General features: G+C 47.2%; 1 protein-coding gene across 1 annotated transcript in view; it reads left to right on the top strand.

The window, feature by feature from the left end:
* The window catches only part of LOC147733265 (sperm-specific sodium:proton exchanger-like), a 4638748-nt gene that overhangs the window by 4536688 nt on the left and 75664 nt on the right, over positions 1–26396 (top strand). Inside the window, exon 20 of the mRNA XM_086958943.1 lies at positions 24008–24145. Coding sequence (XP_086815069.1) covers positions 24008–24145 — 138 coding nt within the window. The remainder of the gene's footprint in view (positions 1–24007; positions 24146–26396) is intronic.

The following is a 26396-nucleotide window of genomic DNA, read 5'->3' as shown; positions in this document are numbered from 1 at the left end:
CTAATTTTATTGGGCAAGTTGTTTAATATGTCTTGAAAGGATTAGGGATCAAACAGAAATTCCATGCACATTTCCACCCACAATCAGCAGGGTTAGTGGGGAGGTACAACGCTACTTTGAAATTGAAATTAGCGAAAATACTTGCTTCCACGTCTCTGAAATGGCCAGATGCACTACCATTGGCATAGCTATCCGTAAGATCGGTGCCACATTCACGATCTGGCCTTATCCCGTATGAAATCGTATTTGGAAGACCAATGAACATTTGGGGAGTTCCTAAGCCATGCCCTGTACATGATATACCTTGCGTTCTGATGAATGATTATTTGGCACAGTTAACCAACAGTTTGATCTCTATTTATCAACAGGTTCGAGAAGCACTTCCTGACAGATCTACAGGTGAGGCCCACGAGCTCCGTCCTGGAGACCATGCGATGATCAAGGACTTCGAGAGGTTGAACAGTTTGGAACTGAGGTGGCGAGGACCAGAGCAAGTATTACTTGCAACAAGGACAGCAGTTCGAGTGACGAACAAGAAGAATTGGGTCCACAGCACACACTGCAAACGTGTGTCGCCTGCCTTGGTGGAACCTGCTGTGCTGACTGATCATCGAGAGATCTTGGAAACGGAGAAGGGCCACGCTATCTCACCTGAAAAATCTGAGGGAGTCTTCCCGGACCACACGATTTCTGGAGCATCGCAATACCACTTGAGACCGAGGAAAGAATCTGCAGTGCTGAAAAAGACTGGTTGAGCTCCCGCCATGGGTTGGTGAAACGGAGAGCCGATGTGGCAAGGGGGGGATCAGTCCTGCGAAGTGACACCTGTCTTGGCCCTTGGTGAAGAAATCAACGGCTGCCCAGGGATAAGAGCTCCAATGATTGTTTTAAACTACGAAAGTGATCATTGCTACAGGAAGATCAACTGTTGCCAAGATCAGTAGTAAAAGGATCATTTGTGCAATAGGTTTTGTTGTTGCTATGGTGGCCTTTGCATCAATAACTTGGGTTGTTGAGAAAGTGGCTCCTGCTTGACAATTGCTGAATGCCACTACTCCAGTACTGGTTGAGCATACTATATGCTTCCCTACCATGAGCAGAAGCATCGACAATCCTTCCTAAATAATACATTCATTCAGATGTTTCATCATACACACAATGCCACGAATACTACCAACTGTTGGGTGTGTGGGATGATACCTGCACATCAAAAGAAAGGGGAAACATCTTTTATTCCTCTGCCGCGGGGATACCACATATTACAAAACACTGGGACTGAGACACCGAAACGTATTACCCGGAATGCGGTCCCCCCTCATACATCAGTACCTCAATGACGTAGATTGGCGGTGTGTTATCTGGGGAAGACGTCATGACACGCCAGGCTGACTGTGCACCATTGATAATAGGGCAAGTGCGGCAAGTCCTTCGCTGAGCGACCTATAAAAAAGACTGCGTATTTGGAAGCCCTGAGACCCGTAGGAAAATAAATCGGAACTGCTCAGCCAACAGATTATGGCGTTGTTTGCATGGAATGCTGTGCCTGAAGAGAGAAATCCAGCTTGGAAGATAGGACTCCAAGCCCAATATATTCCTACAAGATGACGGAGATGTGCATTGAGGAGTAGATGACACCATCAATGCTGCGGCAGTCCTGGAAAAATGTAATTGGAGTGCTTTTGTGTGTGCGCCTGTGTGTGTATAAGGGTGTGTGTGCGGATGCACATGTGTGTGTGTGCGCCTGTGCATGTATGAAAGACTATGTTCACATTTGTGTGTGCTTGTGCATGTCTGCGTGTGATGGTGTGGACATGTATTTGGGTGTTTTTTTCGTATTAGAGCACATGATTCTATGTGTGCTTGTGTTTGTGCGGCATATGTTTCTGTATGTGTGCTTATGTCTGTGCGTGTGATGGTGTGTGCATGTATTTGAGTGTTTTTGTATTAGAGCATGGGATTGTATGTGTGCGTGTGGATGCTTCTGTATGTGAGCCCTCTGTTTGCGTATGAGAGTGTGTGCGCACATTTGTTGTGTGCTTGTGCATGTCTGTGGGCGTGATGGTGTGTGTGCATGTATTTGTGTGTACGTCCTTGGGTATTTTTGTTCTGGAGTATGTGATTGTATGTGTGCTTGTGTCTTGGATAGTTTCTGTATGTGTGCTTGTGTTTTGTACGTGTCTGCATGTATAAGAGTGAATGCATTGGTATGCGCTTGTGCATGTCTGTGCATGTGATGGTGTTTGCGTGTGCATGTATTTGGGTGTTTTTCTATTAGTGCATGGGATTTTATGTGTGTTTGTGTTCTTCGATGTTTCTGGCTATGTGCGTGTCTGTGTGCATCAGTGTGCATATGGGAGTATGTGCCCACATTGGTGTTTGCTTGTGCATGTCTGTGCATGTGATGGTGTGTGCACGCTGGATTTGTTATTTTCTGGCGGCCGCTGTCCTGGATATTGACTTTAACTGCCTGATGCCTGACCTTAGTGTGGCCACCAGTGTACCAGTGTACAGACAGTCCCCTGCCTGACCCCAAGATGGCTTCCAAAGTGGTCCCCTACACGGTGTTTTATTTCCCTGGGACAACAATTGGACATTTACCAGACCTTGAACCTATCCCCTAACCTGCCTACACATCAGGACTTGGAACCTGCGGAACTTACCCCAGATTGTGGAGACCTAATGATTTGGCTGATGCCCGGTGGAGCTACCATATAGCTAAAGAGGAGATTGGTTGTGGACTCTCCCTCCCTGTCGTCACCTACCCAGCCGGACCTTGGGTAGATTTTCCCCTCGTCTCTACATCCTATCTCCCTCCTACCCCTTTACCCTACCCCCTTACCCTTTCTTGCTCCACTCACCTTGTCCCCTATGTTCTTAAATGCTTTTCTTGATATGTACGTAACTTTTAACTGATGTAAATTGCAACATTATTGTCCCTCATGTAAAGTGCTCTGATTCCATCGGGTCTAGCCAGAGCTATATAATAACTCATTAATTAAATGTTTTCCCATTTAGTACTCTTTCTCTCTTTGTCTACCTCCCTAACTCCTCTACACTCTCCCCTGAATCTCTCACCTTGACTGCTAGTTTTCCCAGCCCCCTGACTTTTGTGCCCTTTGACTAAGCACTCCTTCTCTCCTTGTTGGGGAAAGATCCAATATTTATACTCTGGAGTCTTAGCCTATCCATTGAGAGAGTCCACTGCGCCAAGGGAGCCACTCCCAGCTAAGGTATGGTATGGCACCCCTTGCCAAAGCACTCCGTATCCCCTTTTTGGGGAAGGATCCAGTATGTAGGCCTTGGAGTCTCAGAGACCCATCTGAGAGAGTCCACTGCGTAAAGGGAGCCTCCTGCAACTGATATAGGGAAGTGATACCACTTCCTCTGGGATTACAGCTTACTGGACTTTAAATGTTGCTTTGACTCATCTACCGGTTTGTGTCTCTGTCTCCCTTCCCCTCCTCTTTCCATGTGGTGTCCTTCACCCTCCCCTCCTCTTTCCCACCTTCATTACCTGTCTACTTCCCCAGCTCATTACCCCCTCCCCTGAATCTTTCCCCTTACCTGCTTTTCCCCTTACGTATTTGTGCTTATTGTTTATCTTGACCTTTCATGTAACTATGTTCCCATGCTCTAATAACTGTGTAACCTTTGTAACGTTGTAACCTGTAACTATGATCTGATGCTCATGTAAAGCGCTCTGATACCTCCTGGTCTAGCCAGCGCTATAAAAAACCTTTTTAAATAAAAAAAATAAAAAAATGTATTCCTCTGCCGTTTTCCCATAATGGTTCATGTCAAGCTTGGTATGCACTTTTGTTTGCTTCCGGAAAGCCTTCAGTGGGTGGGATTAACTTTCGTCTGAATAAAGTATGCTATCAAGATAACGATGGTTATCCTCAAGCTAAAGGGACTAAATGGGACTGGGAAGAGTATCAACCCGACAATATTTCGACACCATATGTCTTCACGAATATGAGAACTATTAAGAACAATGGACCTTTTGTAATTTCTGTGACCAGAGCTAAAGCAGATTTGTGTATAAGCAGTGTTGGAAGAATTCCAGTGGGACGGAGTGAATGTATTTTGACATTGACTATTGAAGGAGCGAATAATATTAGTTTCCCATCTTCACACAATACTTATTTTCTCTGTGGTAATGAAGGATACCATCAATTACCTGCTGGGTGGTCTGGGGTATATTACATATAATTTTTGTTACCACCTGTGTTCTTAGCACCTTCATCGTATCATTGGGATTTTAAACTGTATAACGGTATCTCTAAGAACAGATACAAACGAACAATAAGCACTGATGAGGTTGATCAGACTGATACCACTTTGCAACAATATGTCAATTTTAATTTGGGTTTGTTCTTCTTCGTGGGTGGTGCATTAAACAGCAGGAAAATAGGGAGACTCACTCATGTTGTGGAAGCTGTTACCAATCAGACAGCAATGGCACTTGGAAACAACACAGAACAACTGCAAATTGCAAGGATAGTAGCACTCCAGAACAAAAAAGGTGCTCGATGTGATTTTGGCTGATTGAGATGGTGCATGTCGCATCATCGGTAGCAGCTGCTGCGTGTTTATACCAGACCACTCACCTCAGTATACGACGCAATATAAAAACTGCATAAGATTCACCCAGAGACTGGTACATGGACTTTTTGACCTGGTTCTGGACACTATTTGCTACTTGGGGCTGGAAATTACTGGCTATTTTATGTATACTGTTGGCAATATTATTTACATGCTGTGCTTGTATACAATGTGGCCCTATGCTTTGCTCCTTGTACATCACTGCTTGTACACCTCCCACAAGAAATATTGCAGAAATGAAAGCACAACAAATGCTAAATAAAGAGATCACTGGGATGATAATCATAACTGTACAGGATGCATATCTAGATTACCCCAGATAAACAAATGTCTTAAGCTAATGCTAAAAGGGTCATATGTTGTAATTTGGCAGCGATTGGGTTAGCATTAGCAGAAGCCATCTTGTATACAGAAGCTAATTTGTCCGTTTTGTGGAGTCCATTTTGTATGTCTATTCACCATTTCATATGCCATGTGCTACCACATGCTTACCATGTTCTGTGTCCTACATTTATGTCCCCTGCTCTTGTATTCTGCCTAGTGACAAGGTATATTTAGCCTTTTCTGTCTCGCACATGTTTCTGTGTCAACTTCTTCCTATTGGTCTGAGGACTCTGTGCAGAGAAAGGTGAACCCCTTGCACTAGTAGGCCTTGCTGAGGCTCACCACCACATTGCTGCTCCGTCTGGCTCCTTGTTGGAATCATGGCTTGCTTGTTGCTTTGCCCAGCACCAGATTCCTGTTCTGCTGCTGCCATGGAGCCTCCAAGTTGCCAGCTTAGTAGGGCAGGTAAGTAAAGAATGTTATTTCTTTATGCGTTTGTGTATGTGTTTGTGAGTGGTTGAGAATGAAAGGGATTGAGTCAGTCTGTGTGTTTGAGAGTGGCAATGAGAGTGAAAGTGAATACGAGAAAGTGATTGAGTGAAGAAGTATGAATGTATCTGAAAGAGACACGTTAGTGATAGATTCCTTACCTTAGAATATCCCCAGGCGTCAGACTGGATCCGGAAACCTTTGTTTAGCAGTACCCCTGCGAGTCAGTAGGTAGCGTCCCGCGGTTCCGTGTCCGCCAGTGGTTTCGTGAGCGCTGAGATGATGTCATGGGGAGCACCCATGCAGGGTGATGTCAGTTCTTTCTTTTTCCGTGCTAGCAAGCTCAGACCAGGATTGAGAACGTACCTTAGTCACTTTTTGACTACTCTTTTGAGACTTTTGTCTCCCCCCATTTTGCTCCTGGTGCCCAGCTTTAAGTCTTGTGGGGCATGTCGCCGTAATATATCGGTGGCGGACCCCCACAATGTTTGCCTCTACTGCCTGGAGACAGATCACGACCCCCAGGCCTGCTGGGGCTGTCGAGCCATGGCCCCGAACGGCTTGCGGGAGCGGCATCGGAAATTGCTGGAAGTTTGGCATTCGTCACACTGCCGCTCTGGGTCCAGGAGCTGTTCCCGCGAGCCATTGCTCCTCGGGTTCCAAGTCTTCGCTTTCGGATTCCGATAAGCGACACCATAAAAAGAAGTCAAAGAAGGGTGTTTGCTCTCTGACATCCCCCCGTTGATCCTCGGAGGTGGACAAAGGGTACAGGGGCGCCGCCCCTGCGGCTCCTCTGAAGCCTGAGAGTCCCGCGGCCTACCCGCCATACCTGAGTCCGCCTGCGACTTCCAAACAGGTGCAAGAGTTTCTTGCTGCCATGAACGGCATTTTTGGCCCCGGGCTCCTGCCAGCACGCCTTCGGGACCCGCGGTTTCGAGTCCAGTTCCTGCTAGCCCGGCACCACAGGATCGTGCGCCGCTGGCTCTGGTCCCGGTACCACGAGGTGCAGCGCTGCCGGCCCCGGACCCGGTGCCACTCTCGGTTCCACCCCCGGTGCGCCGCACTGGGTGCCGTTTATCCCACCACTGCCCCGGTTCCTAGACCATTTTGTTCCTGCCTGGGATCCGCATTGGGAAGTGGCTCTGGCCCGGCCCCGGCGGATGCCGTTCTCGGCTCCGTTCCTGACGCCGCTCGTCCCATCTCCAGCTCCGGCTCTGCCGCCATGACCGGCTCCCTCTACGCCAGAGGTGGACGATGACTGGGATGGGTCCGAGGACCTTCTTGCCCGGCAATGTGATTCCGAGCAAGATTGGGTGGACAACCTGAAAGATGCAGGCGACCTCGATGTTTCTTCTGATCCCGAGTTTGCCTCTCCCCCGCCTATTATGGAGGAGGATGCTTCTACACCATGGTGCTCCATCGGGCTGCAGAGACTCACAATCTTGTCCTCCTTATGGTCGCACTCAAAACCAACCTCCTTATACCATGGTGCTCCAGATGGCGTCTACATTGTCGGAGCCGCTGCTTCCTTTCAATGAGGCCCTAACCAAAGCCCTCATGGGCACTTGGTTGCGGCCGGCCATGGGGGCGCCGGTGGATTAAAACGTCACCAGGCGTCACCGCCTGGCGCCTGGTGATCCTGCTTTACTGAGCACTCACTCTACGCCAGAGAGCCTGGTCATTCAGGCCTCGATGTCACAGAGTGCCTTTCCCATGGCTCCGCCAGATAAGGACTCTAAAAGGCTGGAAGTTTGTTCTCCTCAGCCAGCTTAGGGCTGCGGTCGGTTAACACTGCCTGCTTGTTGGGCCGTTACTCCCATGCAGTGTGGGATTCCGTTGCTCAGGTCTTGCCTCACTTTTCTGAGGAAGTCCAGGATGTCCTTTCCCAAGCGATTGCTGAAGGTAAGGATGCGGCTAAGTTTGCCATCAGGTGAGGGTTGGACACCGCTGATTCAGCAATTTCCACTACTCTGGCGTTGCGGCGTCACGCCTGGTTGCGTTTGACTGGGTACTCGCCCAATGTCCAGGGCTTGCTCATGTACATGCCCTTTGATGGCTCCCGTCTCTTTGGCGATAAGGCCAACAGTGCACTGGAACACTTTAAGGACTCTCGGGCCACGGCCAAGTCCTTGGGACTTTCTACTAAGAACCCTGTCACTCCTGGGTTTTGTTCCTTTCGTGGCCAGGGCGGAGGCACCCAGGTGCGCTCCTCCAACAAGCCTGTGCAGAACCAGCCTCAGCTGGCTGTGACTTAGGCAGGGGCGGATACAGGGACCACTGTGCGGGTCAGTCCACTTCTACCCCCGCTGTTTTCACCTCCAAGCCTTCCCAATCCGAGCCTCAGGGAGCACCCCTCGCCGGTGGGTGGTAGGGTCTGCCATCATCTCCACCACTAGCGCGAAATCACATTAGACAGGTGGGTGCTGCAGATAATCTGCAAGCGTTATTCCCTTCCTGTTCAGTCCTCCCCTCCAGCCATGCAGCCTCTGTGCCACCGCATGTCGGGGGATCATTTGGTTCTTCTCCAACAGGAATTCATGGCCCTCTTGGCCAAGGGGGCCATCGAGTGTGTTCCTGTGCAAGAGGTAGGGAGTTGTTGTTATTCCCACTACTTTCTGGTCCCCAAAAAGGACAAGGGGGGCCTGCGCCCCATCTTGGACCTCAGGGACGTCAATTGCTTCCTCCGGAAGGAGAAATTCAAAATGCTGGCTCTGGCTCAGGTCCTGGCTGCCCTCGACCCTGGAAACTGGGTGGAAGTGTTGGACTTGCAGGACGCTTATTTTCACATCCCTGTCCTGCCGGCCCACAGGCATTACCTGCGGTCCACAGTAGGCCAGGAGCATTTTCAGTTTGACGTGCTCCCCTTTGGCCTTATTAGCACCCCTCGGGTGTTCACGAAGATAATGACGGTGGTCGCAGCTCAACTGCGCAGGTCGGGTGAGTCAGTTTAACTGGTTGTTGAAGGCGGGCTCGCCCCAGGCAGTCGTCAACCACCTTCAGACTACGGCCAACCTCCTGCAGTTGCTGGGGTTCTCCATCAACGTGCCAAAGTCGCACCTGAGTCTCTCTCAGAAGCTCCTCTTCTTCGGAGCAGTTCTGGATTTAACACTGTTTCGGGTTTATCCTGCAAAGCAGCAAGTCCAGGATATTCAGGCTATGATTCCCATCTTTTGGCCTCTATCCTGGGCTTCAGTCAGGATGACCCTATGGCTCCTGGGCCTGATGACCTCCTGCATCCTGCTGGTGACACATACCAGATGGCATATGTGGGCTCTGCAGTGGGACCTTAAGTTCCAGTGGGCGCACCATCAGGGCAACCTATCCGCTCATGTCCAGATCTCGGAGGGCACTGCTCAACAATTGCAGTGGTGGCTCATGAATCTGGATTGGGTCAAGGGCAGGTCCCTCTCCCTACCCCATCTGGAGCACACAGTGGTGACGGATGTGTCCCTCCTGGGATGAGGTGGCCACTTGGGGGAGACGGAGATCAGAGGCCTCTGGTCCCCGGCGAAGTCCCGGATCTATATCAACCTTTTGGACCTGCGGGCGATCTGACTTGCACTGAAGGCCTTCCATCCCTATGTCCAGTGAAGTTTAGAGCAGATGTTCACGGAAAACACCACCGCCATGTGGTATTGCAACAAACAGAGCGGGTGGGGTCCTGGACCCTTTGCCAGGAGGCTCTGCGCCTCTGGATATGGCTGGAACATCAAGACATTGCCTTGATGGTTCAACACCTGGCAGGTTCTCAGGACGCCAGGGCGGACAAACTCAGCCGCAGGTGCTTGATGGATCACGAATGGCGTCTGAACTCGGACATGGTGCAAGATCTCTTTCAGCAGTGGGGAGAGCCTTGGTTAGATCTATTCGCCACCGAAGTGAACGCGCATTGTCATCAATTCTGCGCATTGGAATTTCCAAGGTGGCACTCGCTCAGGTATTCACGTCCCGGGCTACGCAATGGACAGGTGGCTCTTACGCGGTGGCAACTATTATCGTGCTCTGTATTCTAGATCCTTCGATCGGCGCCTGTCAGGCCCGACCAAGGCAGCGGTTCACATTTGGCGGACGATCACTAAAGCGCAGGGCTGGCAGGGCAGACTGACTAGGTTTACCCCACTGTACGACTCGGATATCTTGGGCAGGCTGTGGCACACCAAGGGCTTTGATAAATGGGATCTCATAGGCATCTCCAGGGTGGACGACATGGTTATTAAGGGCGAAGTCAAGACATTTCCTCAACTGCAGGCCGAATACCGTTTGGGCGATTCGGAGTTTTTCCGCTACGCCCAGCTGAGACACGCATTGCTCTCTGCCAAGCCGACGGAGGGAGAGATCCCTGAAAGCTCCCCCTTAGAGGACAGGATACTGGATGGCCATATGCCTGACAGCGCTATTTCCCTGTCCTATAAGAAATTGATTAATGTCCGAACTGATCTCCTCCTGTGCTTGCGAGACCAATGGACGGCGGACGGCCTGGAGCTTGACGATGAGGACTGGCAGAGTGCAGTGTCCTCCCCTAAGGAGGTCGCTATTTCCTCACGTCTCCGACTGGTGCAATTTAAAATCCTTCACCGGGTGTATGTCACCGGCCCTCGGCTTTTACATATGGGATTCTCTCCCGATGGCCTTTGTCGTCGAGGTTGTGGTGCTCTCGCGACCTTTTTACATATTCTGTGGGAATGCCCCGTCATTGCCCCCTACTGGGCGAGAGTGCACCGGATTATGGGAGAGGTGACTGGTGTAGTGTTGGCTGCAGAGGCGCGGAGGTGTCTCCTTAGCGTTTGGGAACCGTCTGACCACAACACGGCGCAGACTCGCTGGGTGACATTGGGCAATATGGTTGCTAAGCGTGATATTGCTCAAAAGTGGGGTGCTGCTACAGCCCCCCTGGTGGTACAATGGAAAGCCAACATGGATTGGTGCATGTTCCGAGAGAAGACGGTCTATGTAGCCAGGGGGAGGCCTCAGACATGGAATAAAGTGTGGGGGGCATGGAATGCGTACAGGGGCGATGTGTGCCTACCGCCGGAACCTGTCCCCTTGGACAAACACTCATCACCGTAACCTGTGACACCAACTGATTTATGCTGTTTGTACTTCTCCTGTTTTTTCCTCCCCCCCTCTCCATCCTACCATTCATTCTTCTTATCGATTCTTTACCTGTCCTCCTCTGCCCTTTGCCGACTCCTTGATGTCTTTATTGCTCCATTGCCACTCTCACGCGCCTTTTGGCGTTTCTTTTCTTGGTTTAGTTCTTTTTCTTAAAAAACAAAAAACAACCTTCAATGTTCTGCTGTGAATCACCTTGCACTTTTCTCCTCCTGGTTCTATGCTGCCTTGCCTCCGGGATGTTAGGCTGAATAGCTGTGTGCTCTTTTATAATAAAGGTTTTTAAAAAAAATTTTAAAAAAATAACGCCTTGTTTCGATCTGTTGGTTTTACAAACAGAGTCGTTGCCAACTTGCCGGTTTTTGGGAACACCTTCACATCCAGAAAAGCGATCTTGGTTTCAGAGTGGGAAAGACTGAACTGTATATCAGGTGTTCTGGCATTTAGCCATTGGTGGAACAGGGTCAAATTATTGATACCTCCAGTCCATACCATAAAAACATCGTCGATAAAACAATACCATTTCCCAATGTGCTGTCCGAAGGGGTTATTGTTGTGTATGTACGTGTCCTCGTACATTGACATAAACAATACTGCCAAATCAAAATGGTATGTATGAACAAAATTGCTTTTTTATAGCGATTCCTTACCATTCCTAATTTGCGATTAGCAAATTGCTAATCGCAAATTACCCATTCATTTCTATGGGCCAGGAGGCCCATAGGAATAAAGGGGCAATTTGCGATTAGCAATTTGCTAATCGCAAATTAGGAATTTTTTCAAGGGTGCAGGGGTGTCTCAAGAACACCCTGCTGCACCCCTGAAAAAGACAATTGGGGGCATATGGCGCACATACATGCCCTAAGGGCATGTATGGGCGTCATATGGCACCTTTGGTTTTTTGGAAAAAAGCATTATTAAAAGAATTCGCAATTTACCACCAACTAGAAGTTGGTGGTAATTTGCGATTCCTTAATGGCATTTTTTCCATATTTTTTCTTTGATACATTGCATTTAAGGAATCGCAAAATTTGTGATTCCTTAAGTGCAATCGCAAAATAAGGAATAGCAAATTTTGCGATTCCTTATTTTGATGCAAAAATGTTTGATACATACCATTTAGGTAATTAGCATTCGCAAAGGCCGAAAATCGCAGGATTTCGGCCATTGCGAATGCTAATTAGCTTCATACATATGGCCCTAAGTAGTGTAACCAGGCGTTCCCTGAAGGCCCTCAAAATGTTGGATTTTGGAGTGAGGGTTTGGGGAGGCAGAATCCCTGATTACGGCTGGTATGCCAACATCAAAATTTGGTACTTGAGAGATTTGTTGCCAGAATGGGGAATAACTACACAGACCTGGAAAAAGTATGTCCTTTTCAGGTTTTCTTTTCTTAATTTCCGGGGTAAGCTGCTGAAATATTCCACCTGCAGAAATGAGGTGAAAAGTGTTGGCAGCTTCGAATATTAGTTCACACAGACTTCATGAACCATGCAAACATACACAGCATAGTGGACCCTTTCTTCTTTATGGTCTCTGAAACAAAAAACACATTTGTATTTCTGTTAAGGGGTAATTTCGGCCCCCTTCTATGACATTGTCTTATACTTGTATTAGCTGGTATTACCAACTACATACCGTAGAGATTCTACAAATAATTTTGGTCCTGAAGAAAGGCTGCTGACCCTTGGTGGCACTAGATACAGGCTGAAACATGTCGGCCCATTGATGGTAGGGGTAATCATACCCACTGAACATCCCACTGTTTTTATTTTTGTCAAAGCACCTTAATAGTAAACAGGATTTCGGATCCTGAAGAAAAATGTAACTTGCATTTGTAATTCCTTTGTAAAAGAGCTCCCCTTACAAACTGTGTTGAGCCCACCCAGTCACACTAGGTATAGTGTGTGAGGATCCGATGATGAAGCATTACACTGGTGGTACCTATGGCTGACTCATAATGGCCAGTGCCCAGTGCATTTGCTTACGAGGTCTTCCTGATCACTTGCAATGTTGTGGCAATGGAACAAGACATCAAAGGGCAGATCTGTGGATATCCCCTCACATATAATATAATGCACCCTGTCACTACTGGCATATTCTTGTAGTTCTTTGTCTATATTGTTGACATTCCTGGTACTGTGGAGTCTACACTGGATATAATCCTTACACAGGCATATTATTGGTAAATCTTGACATTTATTATTGCGCTATTACTACTGCTGCCTGACGCATTATCCTGGACTATTGGCATAACCTGCCTCCATCCATCCAGGTATTCATTTATTGATCCATTCATAGACTTACACATGCATCCAGCCATCAATACAGTTGGTTATTCAACCATTCATTTAACTTTGAACCTATCCACCCTGTTCTTGTCAATGCTATGTCACATACTCATTTATCCACCACTGCACTCATTTATGCAACAAACTCTTCTCTCAGTAGTAGACTCCCCCACTTGCCCATCTACAAAACCAGATACAACAATCATTCAGTGTACTTTTGAAGACCTTTGTGTCCTACAGGTTTGCCATGGCGATGGCGATGTCAGGCGCAGAGGAGGCGTTCATCCAGGTTTCCGTGAAGAAGGCGACGTCTGGGGCTGTGGTGTCGAGCAGGTTCCAGATCTCGATTGCGTGCCTGTGGACGGAGCGGGTGTTGAGCAGGATGCATCTCAGGTGGCTGCGGCTGCTGTTGCTCGTCGAGGTCTTGGGCACTGCTGGAGTGGTGCAGGTCCGGATGCAGGTGAACTTGCAGGAGTTGCAGCAGAAGGGTCCGTGGGTGCGTCTCGGGGTGGCTCGGTAGCATCCTGGGCTTCGGCCGGCGTTGAGTGCGTTGAGGGTGGCGGCGTCGTACGTCCGGCGGGTGGGCTGGGATCTGCGGGGGCCAGGGGTCCTGGCGCTGGGCGCGGTCCAGGCGCGGACGGGCGTAGACGGGCTTACCTTTGGCGCACCTTCGGCGCTCAATCGGTGCTCCCGCTGCGCGCGTCCGCTGCGCGGTCGCTCTGGGGACGTCATAAGAAGGGAGCCGGTCGGGAGGGTCTGCGGGGAGGCGGGAGCGCGAGCGCGAGCCAATCGGCTGTCGGGGGGGCGGGGCCCCGGGCTGGGGCGGCGGGAAAAGCTGGAGCCGGCTTGGCGGCCCTCGGGTGGCTGGGGCTGCGGGAGGCTGGTGTGGGCTCGGCGGCCCTCGGGTGGCTGGGGCTGCGGGAGCAGGAGCAGGCACAGGAGCGTGGGGGTGACCAGGCCGAAGGCGCAGTGGTTGACAGGGAAGGATCCCCATTTTATGTTTTTTAATCTGGTCATCAAACAGCTGCAAAGGATTCAAGTTGATAGAAGGCAAATGGAGAAAAATACCTGGTGTACAAATACAGGTAAGAGATTCTTTATTTTATTTCAGACAGACATATAGGGGCAGATTTATGTTAACTGGTGCATCCCGAGGGATGAGCCAGTTAACGTGCGCCACAGTGCGCCACAGCTACGCCACCCATGGTGCGCCGCATTTATAATGCGGCGCACCATGGTGCAAAAATGGCACAGATGCGTGACGCATCTGTGCCGGAAATGTGGTGCATTGCTGGAGTTGCGTCGCAAGCCCGACGCAGCTCCAGCAAGGCTCGGGGTGCCCCATTCTACTAATGCTGCATCAAGCCTTACGCCTGCTTCAAGCAGGCGCAGTGTTTTGACGCAGCATTGCCCTGAAAGTGACTGAGTGAAATCTCATAGATTTCACTCAGCCACTTTCAGGAGGCGTTCCTGCGCAGGAACTCCCCCCCCCCCCTGCGCAGTGCTTTACAGAGTGACGCATCTCCTAGATGCGTGACGTTGTAAATAGGGCGCATTGTTTGCGTCGCAGTTGCGTCAAATAAAGTGACGCAATTGCGGCGCAAAGAGGCGCAACGTCCTCATAAATCTGCCCCTTAATGTCTATTAGTAGAATGCCTACAAAGAGGCAGTGTGTTTAGTTATAGAAACAGCTTTGTTACAAATGGGTAGTGGTGTCAGAGTTGCCCTCTCGTCTGAGCAGAACAAAACAGTTGATCATATTTCCCCAGAGAGAAGAGGCGCACTGCCCTAGGCCACTATACTTATCAGCACCCACACCTCCTCATGGAGGGAATTGTTGTAGGCTGGAGCTCTGCCTCACAAGACAAACCGAATGAACAGTACACCAAGCTGAGCTCCACATATAAGCACTGAGATTTATCTTCGATGTTTACCAGCTGGCTTCTTTACAAAAAAAAATAAAAAATCAGGTGCTAGCATTATGCTCAGGTAGGATCCCTTCCTAAACGATATATTTATTTATTTATTTATTTATGCTTTTTTATATAGCGCGGACTTTACCCGAAGGTGTCAGAGCGCTTCTCAATAGGAACAGAACTGATACATGAGAACATTACAAGTGAAAAAATTACAAAAGCAAACGTTACATTACATGAGGCAAAAGTGACAATTGTGAGCAAACAAAATACACGAGGTAGCAAACGGTGCATTACAGGAGGAAAAAGTGACGTGCGCAGGTTACAAAAGCGTACAAAGTACAAGTAGAGGTAGAATACTGCAATAAATGGAGGACACTCAAACACAAGAACAAACGTTACGTAGGCAATGGTGGCACTTGTGCGCTTGAAGAGGTTACTTTATTGATTGTAAATACGACACACCGGGCAGCGCTCCGGTAACTGGCTCAAACTAATTGACAGCTGCAACTGTCTCTTTAACTGGATAAACTGTCAGATAAGCCTACACGCTATCTCACGTAACGTATGCTAATGGGGTCGCGCGGCAGGATGGAAACATGAAAGGGACAATACAAGAGGGAAGGGTACCTACGTCACAAGTATGCAAATGTAGCGCCGCGCTGGAGGGACAGGAACAAGAAGGGTGAAAGCAGATTAGTAAGAGTGTCATCGTAACACATCTCCTTCCGAAGGAAGAGAAAGAAGAGAAATTATACACATATATAAATTGTGAACAAAGTTCTAGCACTGCAAAAGTCTGTTCACAATGCGGCCAAGTCGTCACGGATGAATGCTTATCCCACGTAGTCATAATCTGCGTTTAATCCAAACACAAAACATGTGGTTCTCACCCATAACCAATTCACAAGAAGTTGTCGCCGCTAAGCAGTTGATTTGTTCATGTGCGCCAACCAAGTTTAGACATTACTCAACGTGGATGAATGAACTACATAACGTTAGTGGTTGAGTCAATGAAAACACTAACTTGTGCTGAAATGGACTTCCAAAATGTAAATAGTCACTCCCTAAGTATGCTTCCTCATGTGAGCATTGCATGGATTTGGGTGCCTTGTCTCTCTTCCTCTAATTCCAAAGTGTGCCACTAGCCTCTGCAATACGTTTCTTTATAGTTCTTTAGTCCACATGTACATGTTCTCCTTCTTTTCCTAGGAGAGTGGTAACAGCCTTAGGATCCTTTTTCTTTGGAAATTTCCTGAACCATGTTGCACTGTGTCTTCCCCTACTGATACAACCAGTTTCCTTCTCACCATCCTGATCGGCATCGGGTCTAACATCCATTCTCACGTTGTACTCTGCACCAGAATTTTTTGTAGACTCAACTTTACTTGCCACAACAAGGACTGGTCTTACTTCAGATTCCTCCACGCGAATTCTACTAGGGAAGGTGGTTGAGTCTTCTGTGTCCCCGAACACATATTTTCTCCTGCCTTCTGTAAGTGACCTGTTCCTTCCTAAAGAAACTTTTGAATGTGAACATGGTGGGCTATTCTGCGTCTTCTCTCTTTCCTTATCCAACACCTCGCTATATAACCAGTCCCAGTACTCTCCGTACTTATTACATTTTAATTCAATCTGACTCTGGTTATCTACTCCTACTAAGTCAATGTCATCAACGCACTCCACCCTTGTCATTGGTTTGGGCTCAGCCAGTGCAGTAGAGCGCTCCGCCTTCTCATCCTTGAGGCGAGTATACTTACAAATGGCCTTCTCTGCCCTCGTGGTTAGTGTTTCCACACCTGTTCCCTTACAAACCAGCTCGTCAAATTCCACACCATCCTCCTCACTTGTCTTACCATTGAAACTTTTACTTATATTCTCTTCAACATCTTTTCCAATGGACGTTTTTAGATTCCTTTTGAATTTGTCAACTTCTGCCTCACTGATCCACTCTTTCCACTCAACAGCCCTTGTCCATTCGACACATGCCATAGATGGTAGAGTTCTTTTCTTTAACATCTCCATTTTTGTAAATTGTCTACTGTTGCCAATTGACAGCCTACCCGTGGAGTTTGTATTTGAGGGTTTTTGTGCCAATCCCAATTTCATCTGCTCGTTCCATCCTAGTACGGAGAACTCATATTCTGAAATATATACTTTACTCCATGTACTTCTTTTCCTGTAACTCAATTTCATCTCTCTACATCCAATCAAGATAATGCTCTCACCAGTGTATGTTTCCAGGGTCGTGTCTGCTTGTTCCCAATTTTTCCCTAGAGTTACAGCCAATTTATTCTTCCATATGCCTTTGCTTACCACTGTATATTGTGACCCAGAGTCAACTTTAATGTCAATATCTACTCCACCCATATTGATGGTATACTCATGTTTATTTTCATATTTGTTCACTTCCAATTTGATATCACCATCTTCTTTGTATATCATGTTCATTTGTGCATATCCTCTCTCAACTTGTTTAAAATGTTCATCTAAAATGTGTAAGACATTTTCGAATACATTCCTGTCTGTTTCCTTATTGAATTTGTTTTTTAAATTATTGTACACTTTCCGACTTCCGGCTCCTAAACTGTGTAACAAAATTCCTACCTTCTTCTCTGGTTTTAAAGGTTCTTCCTCCTCATCAAAAATGGATATGTAATTGCTAAAATATTCCTTCCACTCCTCCCATTCTGCAGAGCATGTACCATCTCCTTTCATAAATGGCTCAAGTGGCGGTAAATTATTCATCATGTTTTTTTCCATTATCAGTCTAGTTATTTCCTACTGTTTGCAGATGTTAAACTAAAGGATACAATCTTAGTACTCTTTTCCGCTGTTCCCCTCAATTTAAATTATCCTTGTTTTTTTTTTTTAATTAAGGAATTCAATTTTAAAGATGCAATTGCGGCACTCAACAAGAAGGTGGCGCTATAGCGTGGAGAGCATCCCTCTCCCCTTGGCGCCAAAAAGCTTTGTGAAGTGCAACACACGTTGAGCGTCGCAGAAACTTCTAGCTTACTTTACCTCACGTTTCTGAATTCTCTGCTTAAAGGTAAGATTATTATGCTTTGTACACTGATGTATTTCAGTTTCTACGCTTAGCGCTGATGAGGGTCAGGCTTTTTACTTTCTGGCTGTTTACATGTACGTGGGTTTCCGCCGCTTGCTGTTCAATTATTAAGATTACATAAATTCACACATAGACGATTCGTAAAATCTCACTTACTGTGTGTTATGATGTTATCTTTGGTTGCACACTAGAGATGTGAGGAGAATTTTTCTTCACACGTTGTTTGCGCGCAACATTTACTTCAAATTCACAACGCAGTCCTTATCATTTCTCGCTTCTTCTCATGGCTCAATACTTTAGTTGCTCTTTCTTTATGTTCTACTTCACTTCAAAATGTATTCAAATATTTTTCATCATTGGCACGCTTGTTCCTCCGCTTGATGTACACTTTTAAATTAGTCTTTTATTTCTTCCTTTAGTCTTTCCCAAAAAGCGGCAGAAAGATACCACGTTTTCTCTTTGTTTTGCGCTGTGGATCCGAATAGAATTACACTTAACTCGCTTTTGCATGCAGCTTAAATCAATTTCTAACGCGGTTTTAGAGATTTTCAGCTTTGTTTTCTGCTTCCACTCACATCACCACCCGGTCACCAGGGCTCACCTCAAGAACATTCGCAGACTGTGTGTCCACCTCCTTCGGGTCTCACTGTTCTTTATTTATTTATTTTACAAGAACTCCCAAAGTTGAATTAGTATTCACTTGTACGGCAATGAGATCACGTTCGCTCCTCGCTGTGGGTCTGAGGAGAATTACACTTCACACGCCTTGCGTTAAGATATTATTATTGGTTGCACTCAGGAGATCTGAGGAGGATTTCACTTCCAACGCTGTCAGCGCGCTGATGTACTTCAAATTCAAGTTGCGGTTGCAGTGACAATATGTCCACTGTTACGCTCACTTCACCTCAAATCAGTCACCTTGGCTCTTCATATAAGTTTTGCGCAGATTCCAGCATTAAGTATCTAGGGTTCCTTACGTCTCCTTATCCTTTCACACGATAAACCCCAGTCCACTTTTTATACACTGGTCACACTTCTTATGGATCACCTCCAAGGTTCACATTTCAACTTCAAAATTGCGGTGACAGCGATTAAAATCGTTCCCTGCTCCGCTCAAATCACCTTATTCTTCTTAAACTGCTCACCTCATGAACTTGCGCAGATTCCAGTTTTCTTTTTTTTTTTTTTTTAAACTTTATTTTTGGCGGCGAAGAAAATAAAGAGGCACAAATTATACAAGTGAAAAAGCAGTTAACACTTTCGGAACAAGAAGGTCAGATCCAAAAAGAGGAACACAGCCAGGTGCGGCTCACATCCCGGGGGCAGGGCGGCACCTCGTTAAACCTGCAAAACAATGAAGGGAATTGCTCTTGTGCTCCCAGAATCCCCTGGTCAATATCAATACCTTCGCCAATTTTCTTACATGGTGCTATACCAATCCAAACAAAAACATAACAAAAACAAGAACCCCATGAATGGCATTTGTGGCATTGATGCAATCACATAAGGAGAGGTAGGCGAGGGCCTACTACAGAGCGGTCCTCATAGTAGAACGTGGTCAATGGTAATCCCAATGATCAACAAGCGTACGCAACAAGGAACATCGGCATGGCCCAGGGGACTGCTACACCACCTCAGGACACTGCACCCCGGATCCCTCCCCACCATCATCAGACTCCGAGGAAGCGGAGGAAAACAGCTCCGCGCTAGTAGCGTCTGAGTCATCCTCCTCCATCCCCTCGATACACATGGCCCTCCAAGCGAGTAAGTCCTCCTGGAGTTTCCCATCCCTGCGTGTGCTCTGCATATGTGTCTCCTCCGCTAGGGCCCATTCCCTAGCGTCCCGCAACCAACTAGAGATTTCAGGCGCCCTCTGTCCCATCCAAGTAATGGCCACCCGCCTGCGCGCCAGAACCAACAGGAGTTGCAGTAATTTGTAGGACAGACCCTTCTTCCTGGGTTTGGGCACCAGCGCCAGCAGACAGTGAAGCAGTTCCAGTCGGATCGCAAGGTGTGTAATCCGGGTAATATGTGCCACCACCTCCACCCAAAAGTCATGTACTAGGGGGCATTCCCAGGCCAGGTGAAGGAATCCCGCTCGTTCAGCCCTACACCTCGGGCAATTATGGCTCCTGTCTGAGGAGATACGGTGGAGGGAGGCAGGTGTCACATATGTGCGATGGAGGAAATTAAAATGTATCAATTTGAAACGCGCATTACAAGAGACTTTACGAGTTAACATTCCTAACCGCTTCCTCTGAGCTGGATCCAGTTCAGTCCCCAGGTCCGTCTCCCAAGCCCTCCAAGCCGGCATCAATGGGGGAGTCGAGTCCCTGCGCATTGCCGAGTAGAGAAGGGAAATCAGTCTCCTACCTCTGCCACAGGATAAGATGATGTCCAGAGTATTAGTGAGCTCGGGCGCCTCTGGGAATTGGGGCCATGTCGTCCTGGTTACATCCCGGAGACATCCATAATGCAGGTACTGGCCCTCACGCAGTCCAAACGAGTCCGCTGCTCTCTCAAATGACACAAACGAGTCATCCGGATAGAGATCCGCAAGTGTCTCGCAACCGCCCATGCGCCACTCTCGGAAGGACATATTCGCCTCCATCTTGAGAATTGGGGCCAGGATCCAAGGGGAGAGCTCCCTATGGAATGGCGCACGTCGCAAAACTCGTTCAACGAATTGCTGCCAAATGCGGGCCGTATGCCTGACGACATAGGGCAGAGCGTCGTCGGCGCCCCTACCCTGCATTAGTGCTTCCTGTAGCACCCTGTCCGAAGCCACTCCCGCCAACATTGCCAACTCCCAGTTCTCAGTGTCAGCAAACCATCTGGCCGCCGGGAGAAGTTGTGCAGCATAGTAATATAAATCAAATCTAGGGGCCTCAAGGCCTCCCGCATCCCAACATTGCGTCACCGTACGCAACGCAACTCTGCTGCGACCACCCGCCCAGAGAAGAGATGTAAGGAGCGAATTCAGTGTGCGGAACACCCGGGGGGCAACGGGCATAGGGTATTCTGCAGCACATATAGAACTCTAGGGAGCATCACCATTTTGGCAACTGCTAGACGGCCCATAAGGGAGAGAGGGAGCGTATTCCAGAATACAACGGACTTGCTGAGTGCCACAAGGATCCTGTCCATGTTATGGGTTAAAAGAGCCTCATCCGAGGCGGCCACCTGAATACCCAGGTACCGGAACGCCAGACGTTCACATCGGAGGCCCGCACAGTGAGAATCCGGCGGCGGGACAAGATCATCAGGCGTCAGCGGGAACACCAGGGACTTGTTAACATTTATGCGCAGTCCCGAGGCCGCACCAAAGTGGTCCAAGAGGTGCAACAGAGCGGGGAGGGCCTCCAGCGGAGAGGTCAGGTAGAAAAGCGCATCATCGGCGTAAAGGGAGATGATATTTGTAGTGTCCCCCACCACGATACCCCATTCCTGCAACTCCTTACGGGCCGATATGGCCAGGGGCTCAATTGCGAGGGCAAATAAGAGGGGGGACAATGGGCAGCCCTGTCTGGTGCCCCTCCCCAACGTCCACTCATCAGAGCGGGCCGAACCCAGACGCACCCTGGCCCGGGGCGTCCTATATAATATCCGTATCCACTATCGAAAGCCAGGACCAAATCCCATCTTAAGAAGTACATGCATCAGGTATCCCCAATGCACTGTATCAAAGGCTTTGGCCAGGTCAACGGAGACCAGCACATGGGGAGTGTCTCGCCCCCGGACCTCGTGCAATACGTGGTTCAGGCGGCGTAGGTTCATCGCCGTATTGCGACCAGGAACAAAGCCACATTGGTCCGGATGGACGAGCTGAGCGACGTGCGGGGCAAGGCGATTGGCCAACAGTTTGGTTAGGATTTTCGCGTCTGAATTAATCAAGGTGATAGGACGATACGAGGCGGGGTCTGTACTGTCACCGCCCGGTTTCAGATTCCAGTTTTCTTAACTTGGGTCTTACTTTTCTTCAGTACTTTTAAAATTCACAAAACGCCCATATTTCATTCAGAAACCACTGGTAAAATCACTTCGCATAAAGTCCAAGGGAATTATTTCACTTCACTCAAATTTCAAAATGTGCCGTTAATCACGGAGGCTGCTTATTTTCTTCAACTCATGCACGTTTAAAGATGACTTCTTTTTTTAAAAATTTCCTCACGTGGTGGGTTCTCGGGCGTGCCGTCCTCGTCGCCAAATTTGTAAAGTAACACACAGTGAATGCTTGAAGAGGTTACTTTATTGATTGTAAATACGACACACCGGGCAGCGCTCCGGTAACTGGCTCAAACTCATTGACAGCTGCAACTGTCTCTTTAACTGGATAAACTGTCAGATAAGCCTACACGCTATCTCACGTAACGTATGCTAATGGGGTCGCGCGGCAGGACGGAAACATGAAAGGGACAATACAAGAGGGAAGGGTACCTACGTCACAAGTATGCAAATGTAGCGCCGCGCAGGAGGGACAGGAACAAGAAGGGTGAAAGCAGATTAGTAAGAGTGTCATCGTAACAGTATCGAAAGCAAACAAAATGTAAGAGGTAGCAAACAGTGTGTTACAAGAGAAAAGTGACGTGTGCATGTTACAAAAGAGTACCAAACGCAGGGAAAAGGGTAATACTGCAATAAATGGCAGATTCTCAAACCATAAGAACACACTGGGAAGGCACTTCCATATTTTTTCAGCTACGAGTCTAGTTTAACTTTAAGGCCTGGGGCGACTGTCAAATATGAAGCGCTGCCTTGCCTTTTTAGACATGATCATGTGCCTCCTAGGCCTTGCAGTTTAAATAGTTACACTGTTAACTGTCTCACAATAGTCTCACCATGCAAAGTGCTCTTGACTCGAAAGCTATGACTGGCTGAAGGTGTCAAACACAACAACCCATTTGTCAACCTTGGTGGTTTTGGGTGAAAAGGACCGCAGTCTACTACATCACATCATTCCGTGACCATATAAAGGGACCCAGCCAATGGCTTTGCTCCTCTACGCAGTCCTGGTACTTCTTGAGGATTCCAAGCTTCACAGTGTATGGCTAGGGCAGGGTAGTCAGAAGACCAGCCCCGATGAATTTGTTTACCCCGGCCTCGTAAAAACGTCCGATAAGTCTGAATGGGAGTACGTTATCCCCTATATTATACCATTAATGCCATTTTAAAAGGTCACAAAAGTCCTGGGATTGACAAAATAAAAAATTAAAATGTTGCTGCCTTCACGGACATCATGTTGTGCTAATGTGTATTTCAGGTGCACAGTGCTGTACAATATTTTTGACCAATTAATTTCTGCACACAATTAGCATGGTGGGTGATATCAGAAAAGGACATTAAAGAGAAGAAAACAAAGGGCCCGATGTAGGTGGCAAATTCCGTTCGGTAACGGCCGAAATCGGCCGTCTCCGACCGGTATTTGGCCCTTTGAGATGTAGGGGGCCAGTATTTACCTATTCGGTATATTTACCGAATCGGTAAATTTACAGAATCTGTAAAATACCGAATCGGTATTTTTACCGATTCGGTATCTTCCAGATGTAGGTGGGACTCTTCTGAGTCCCACAGGCCTTTCAGATTCGGTATTTTAACACCCAATCCAATTGGGTGTTAAAATACCGAATCCAGGTGTGCATGCACATGTGTGCATGCACACCTATGCCATGTGACAGACAGACATGCCCTTAGGGCATGTCTGTGTGCCACATGGCACACAAGCCAGTATTGGGGGTGCTAGAGGGTGTCAAAGTGACACCCCCTGCACCCTTGCTGGAATCGGTATTTACCGATTCGGTAAATACCGAATCGGTAATGCCCATTGATTCCTATGGGCTTCAAGGCCCATAGGAATCAATGGGGGATACCGAATCGGTATTTACAGAATCGGTAAATACCGAATCTTACAGATTCGGTATTTACCGAATCTGAAATACCTACATCTCCCCCCCTCTAATTTACCACTTTATAATTACCGAATCGGTATGATTCGGTATTTATGAGGTGGTAAATATAGATTTACCTACATCGGGCCCAAAATGTATATCTTAAATGTATTATATTTTTTTAACATTATATCTGTTAAAATTTAGTAACATTCGAGATGCGCAGATCTAACATCACAGTCATTGTGTCGAATTCAATGTAGTACAGAATACTAGGTCCTTGTTTAATTTTTGTTTTCGCTTTTGGCATTTCAGACCTGTTTTATCGCAATCAATGACCTATATGAGGCCTTCGAATTATTTTCAGACTATCCTTCCTTGATGTACAAAATATGGTTAACAGTCGCAATTCGTACAGCACTACTCATTTTCAAGGAAACCTTAGAATATCAGGTAAGTCTTTGTCATTGTCAATCTTGTTTCATTGTATGACAATTTGCATAGCTCCAAATAAATGTTACCTCGCTCTCGGAAGCCAAATATCGGTCGGTAACGGCCGATTTCGGCGGTTACCGACCGGTATATGGTGAGTGAGATGTAGGGGGCCTTAAATTTACCGATTCAGTATATTTACAGAATCGGTAAATTTACTGATTCTGTAAATTACCGAATCGGTAAATTTACCGAATCTCAAATTTGTAATGTAGGTGGCACTGAAAACAGTGCCACCGGCCCTTAAGAATTCGTTATTTCCCATGACATACTATGTCATGGTAAATAACGAATTCCTGTGTACATGCACATCTGTGCATGTACACCTGTGCCATGTGCACATATACATGCCCTCCCTTATGGCATGTATGTGTGCCACATGGCACACAAGCCAGAATCAGAGGTGCAATAGGGTGTCAAAGGGACACCCTGTCCCCCTTGCAAATTCGGTAATTTTACCGAATCGGTATTTACCGATTCGGTAATTGACATTGATTCCTATGGGCCTCAAGGCCCATAGGAATCAATGGCTATTACCGAATCGGTAAATACAGATTCATTAATTACCGAATCATACCGATTCGGTAATTAATTCGGTAAAATTACCTACATCCCGATTGCCAGTTCTTAAATACCGAATCGGTATGATTCTGTATTTATGAATCGGTAATCTGGGATTACCTACATCGGGCCCTGAGAGTGTTGGCTTGTCATTATCACTCTTACTTCCCGTAGAAGAGCCACAAACCGGGTTCAGGCGGTAACTCTGTCTAAAGGTAGTCTGGCTGGCAGAAAAGCTGCTCGATTCGTGGCAGATAGGCTGCACTGGGGTGCAAACAATGTGGAAAGGGTGGACTCCCCTTAAAACAACACACGCTTTTTAGCGGTGGCTCCTTCGTAATGGCAGAGAAGCGTCGCCCCACTACTCAGAGCCAGCAGATGAAAAATAAAATTATAATTAAAAAAATATTTTTTTATTTTATTTTTCACTGATTGAGCACTTAGCAGTGAGATCTGATTTATCTAGTCACAATTTTGACATGATAACCTAGCATAGAGGGTTAATGTTCCTGCTGCAAAGCACAACCTGTGACATGCAGAACACAGATTTGTTTTTTATGTAGGTTGCTTGCAGGGTTGCTACTTTTGTCACAGAGGCCCTTTAATTACTTGGAGTTCATAACTTGCAAGCCTAATATAGCACACTGAGCTATGAAATAACATAAAAGCACTGCATGCAAATTGAAAAGTAGAGGTTTAGTGCATTATTATTTTTTCCCTCAATCTTTCATATTCTAAGTTTGTTAGAAAGGGTTCCTTTGGTTACTAAAACAATTGTATTAGTATGACAGCCCCAATCATTGTGTTACATTTCAAATCTTTAGCTTATAGGCACATTTACTAACACTTTGAGCCTGGTTTACATTTCAAAAGTGATGAAAAGCTGGTGCAATGTGTGTTTTGGGGCTTACTTTACAAATAACACCTGAATTGTGTTAGACAGTAGCCATAATATACCACAAAGAAGCAATATGCTCTACTTTACATCAAGGAGGCATACCTTAGGTGGTGCATGGGCTCTCCCATGCAACCTTCCATTGACCCTAATCTTTATCTACTAGCTTTGGTAGAATGGGATTTGCATTTAAAAAAATAATACCTCCTTGAGGTAGGTGCAAAGTCCAAGAAAAGATTTATTATCTCCAAACCTTTTCAGCTTTGTTTAAGCATAGACTTTTTGTGCTGGAAGGGTACCATTCCAGAATAAAACCTGTGCTTGACACTATGCATACACTCTTGCACTATGGTGCAAGGGCATTTGCATTGAAGTAAGGCAGCCTAAGATACACCAGCACTAGAAAAAAGAGCAGCAGCACTATATCATACTGAATACGGTGCTGTTGGGTCCTCTCCTTTCCACGCAATCAAGTGCAGCAACTTTGGTTACTGCAATATAGGAAAACTCAGTAATTCTGTCACTGTGGCGCCGATTCCGATCTTGGTCGGAAGGGCACCAAATCGGGTTCGGCATTAGCGGACCCGATTCGAAGGCTGAATTTCCATCCGAGTCGTACACCGGTCCCGAAGTCGAAGTACGATGCAAACAAGTGCAAAATCTCCGTCCGAATCATTTCCCGGACACGAACCGCTCCATACGACTCAGTCACAAGCAAACCATGGCGCGCAATGGAGACGTTTCACGACCGAGCTA

Source organism: Lissotriton vulgaris, chromosome 2_1, assembly GCF_964263255.1.
Source record: "Lissotriton vulgaris chromosome 2_1, aLisVul1.2, whole genome shotgun sequence".
Classification (NCBI taxonomy): Eukaryota; Metazoa; Chordata; class Amphibia; order Caudata; family Salamandridae; genus Lissotriton; species Lissotriton vulgaris.
Note: the sequence above shows the minus strand (reverse complement) of the source record. Positions and strands in the feature narration are given on the sequence as shown.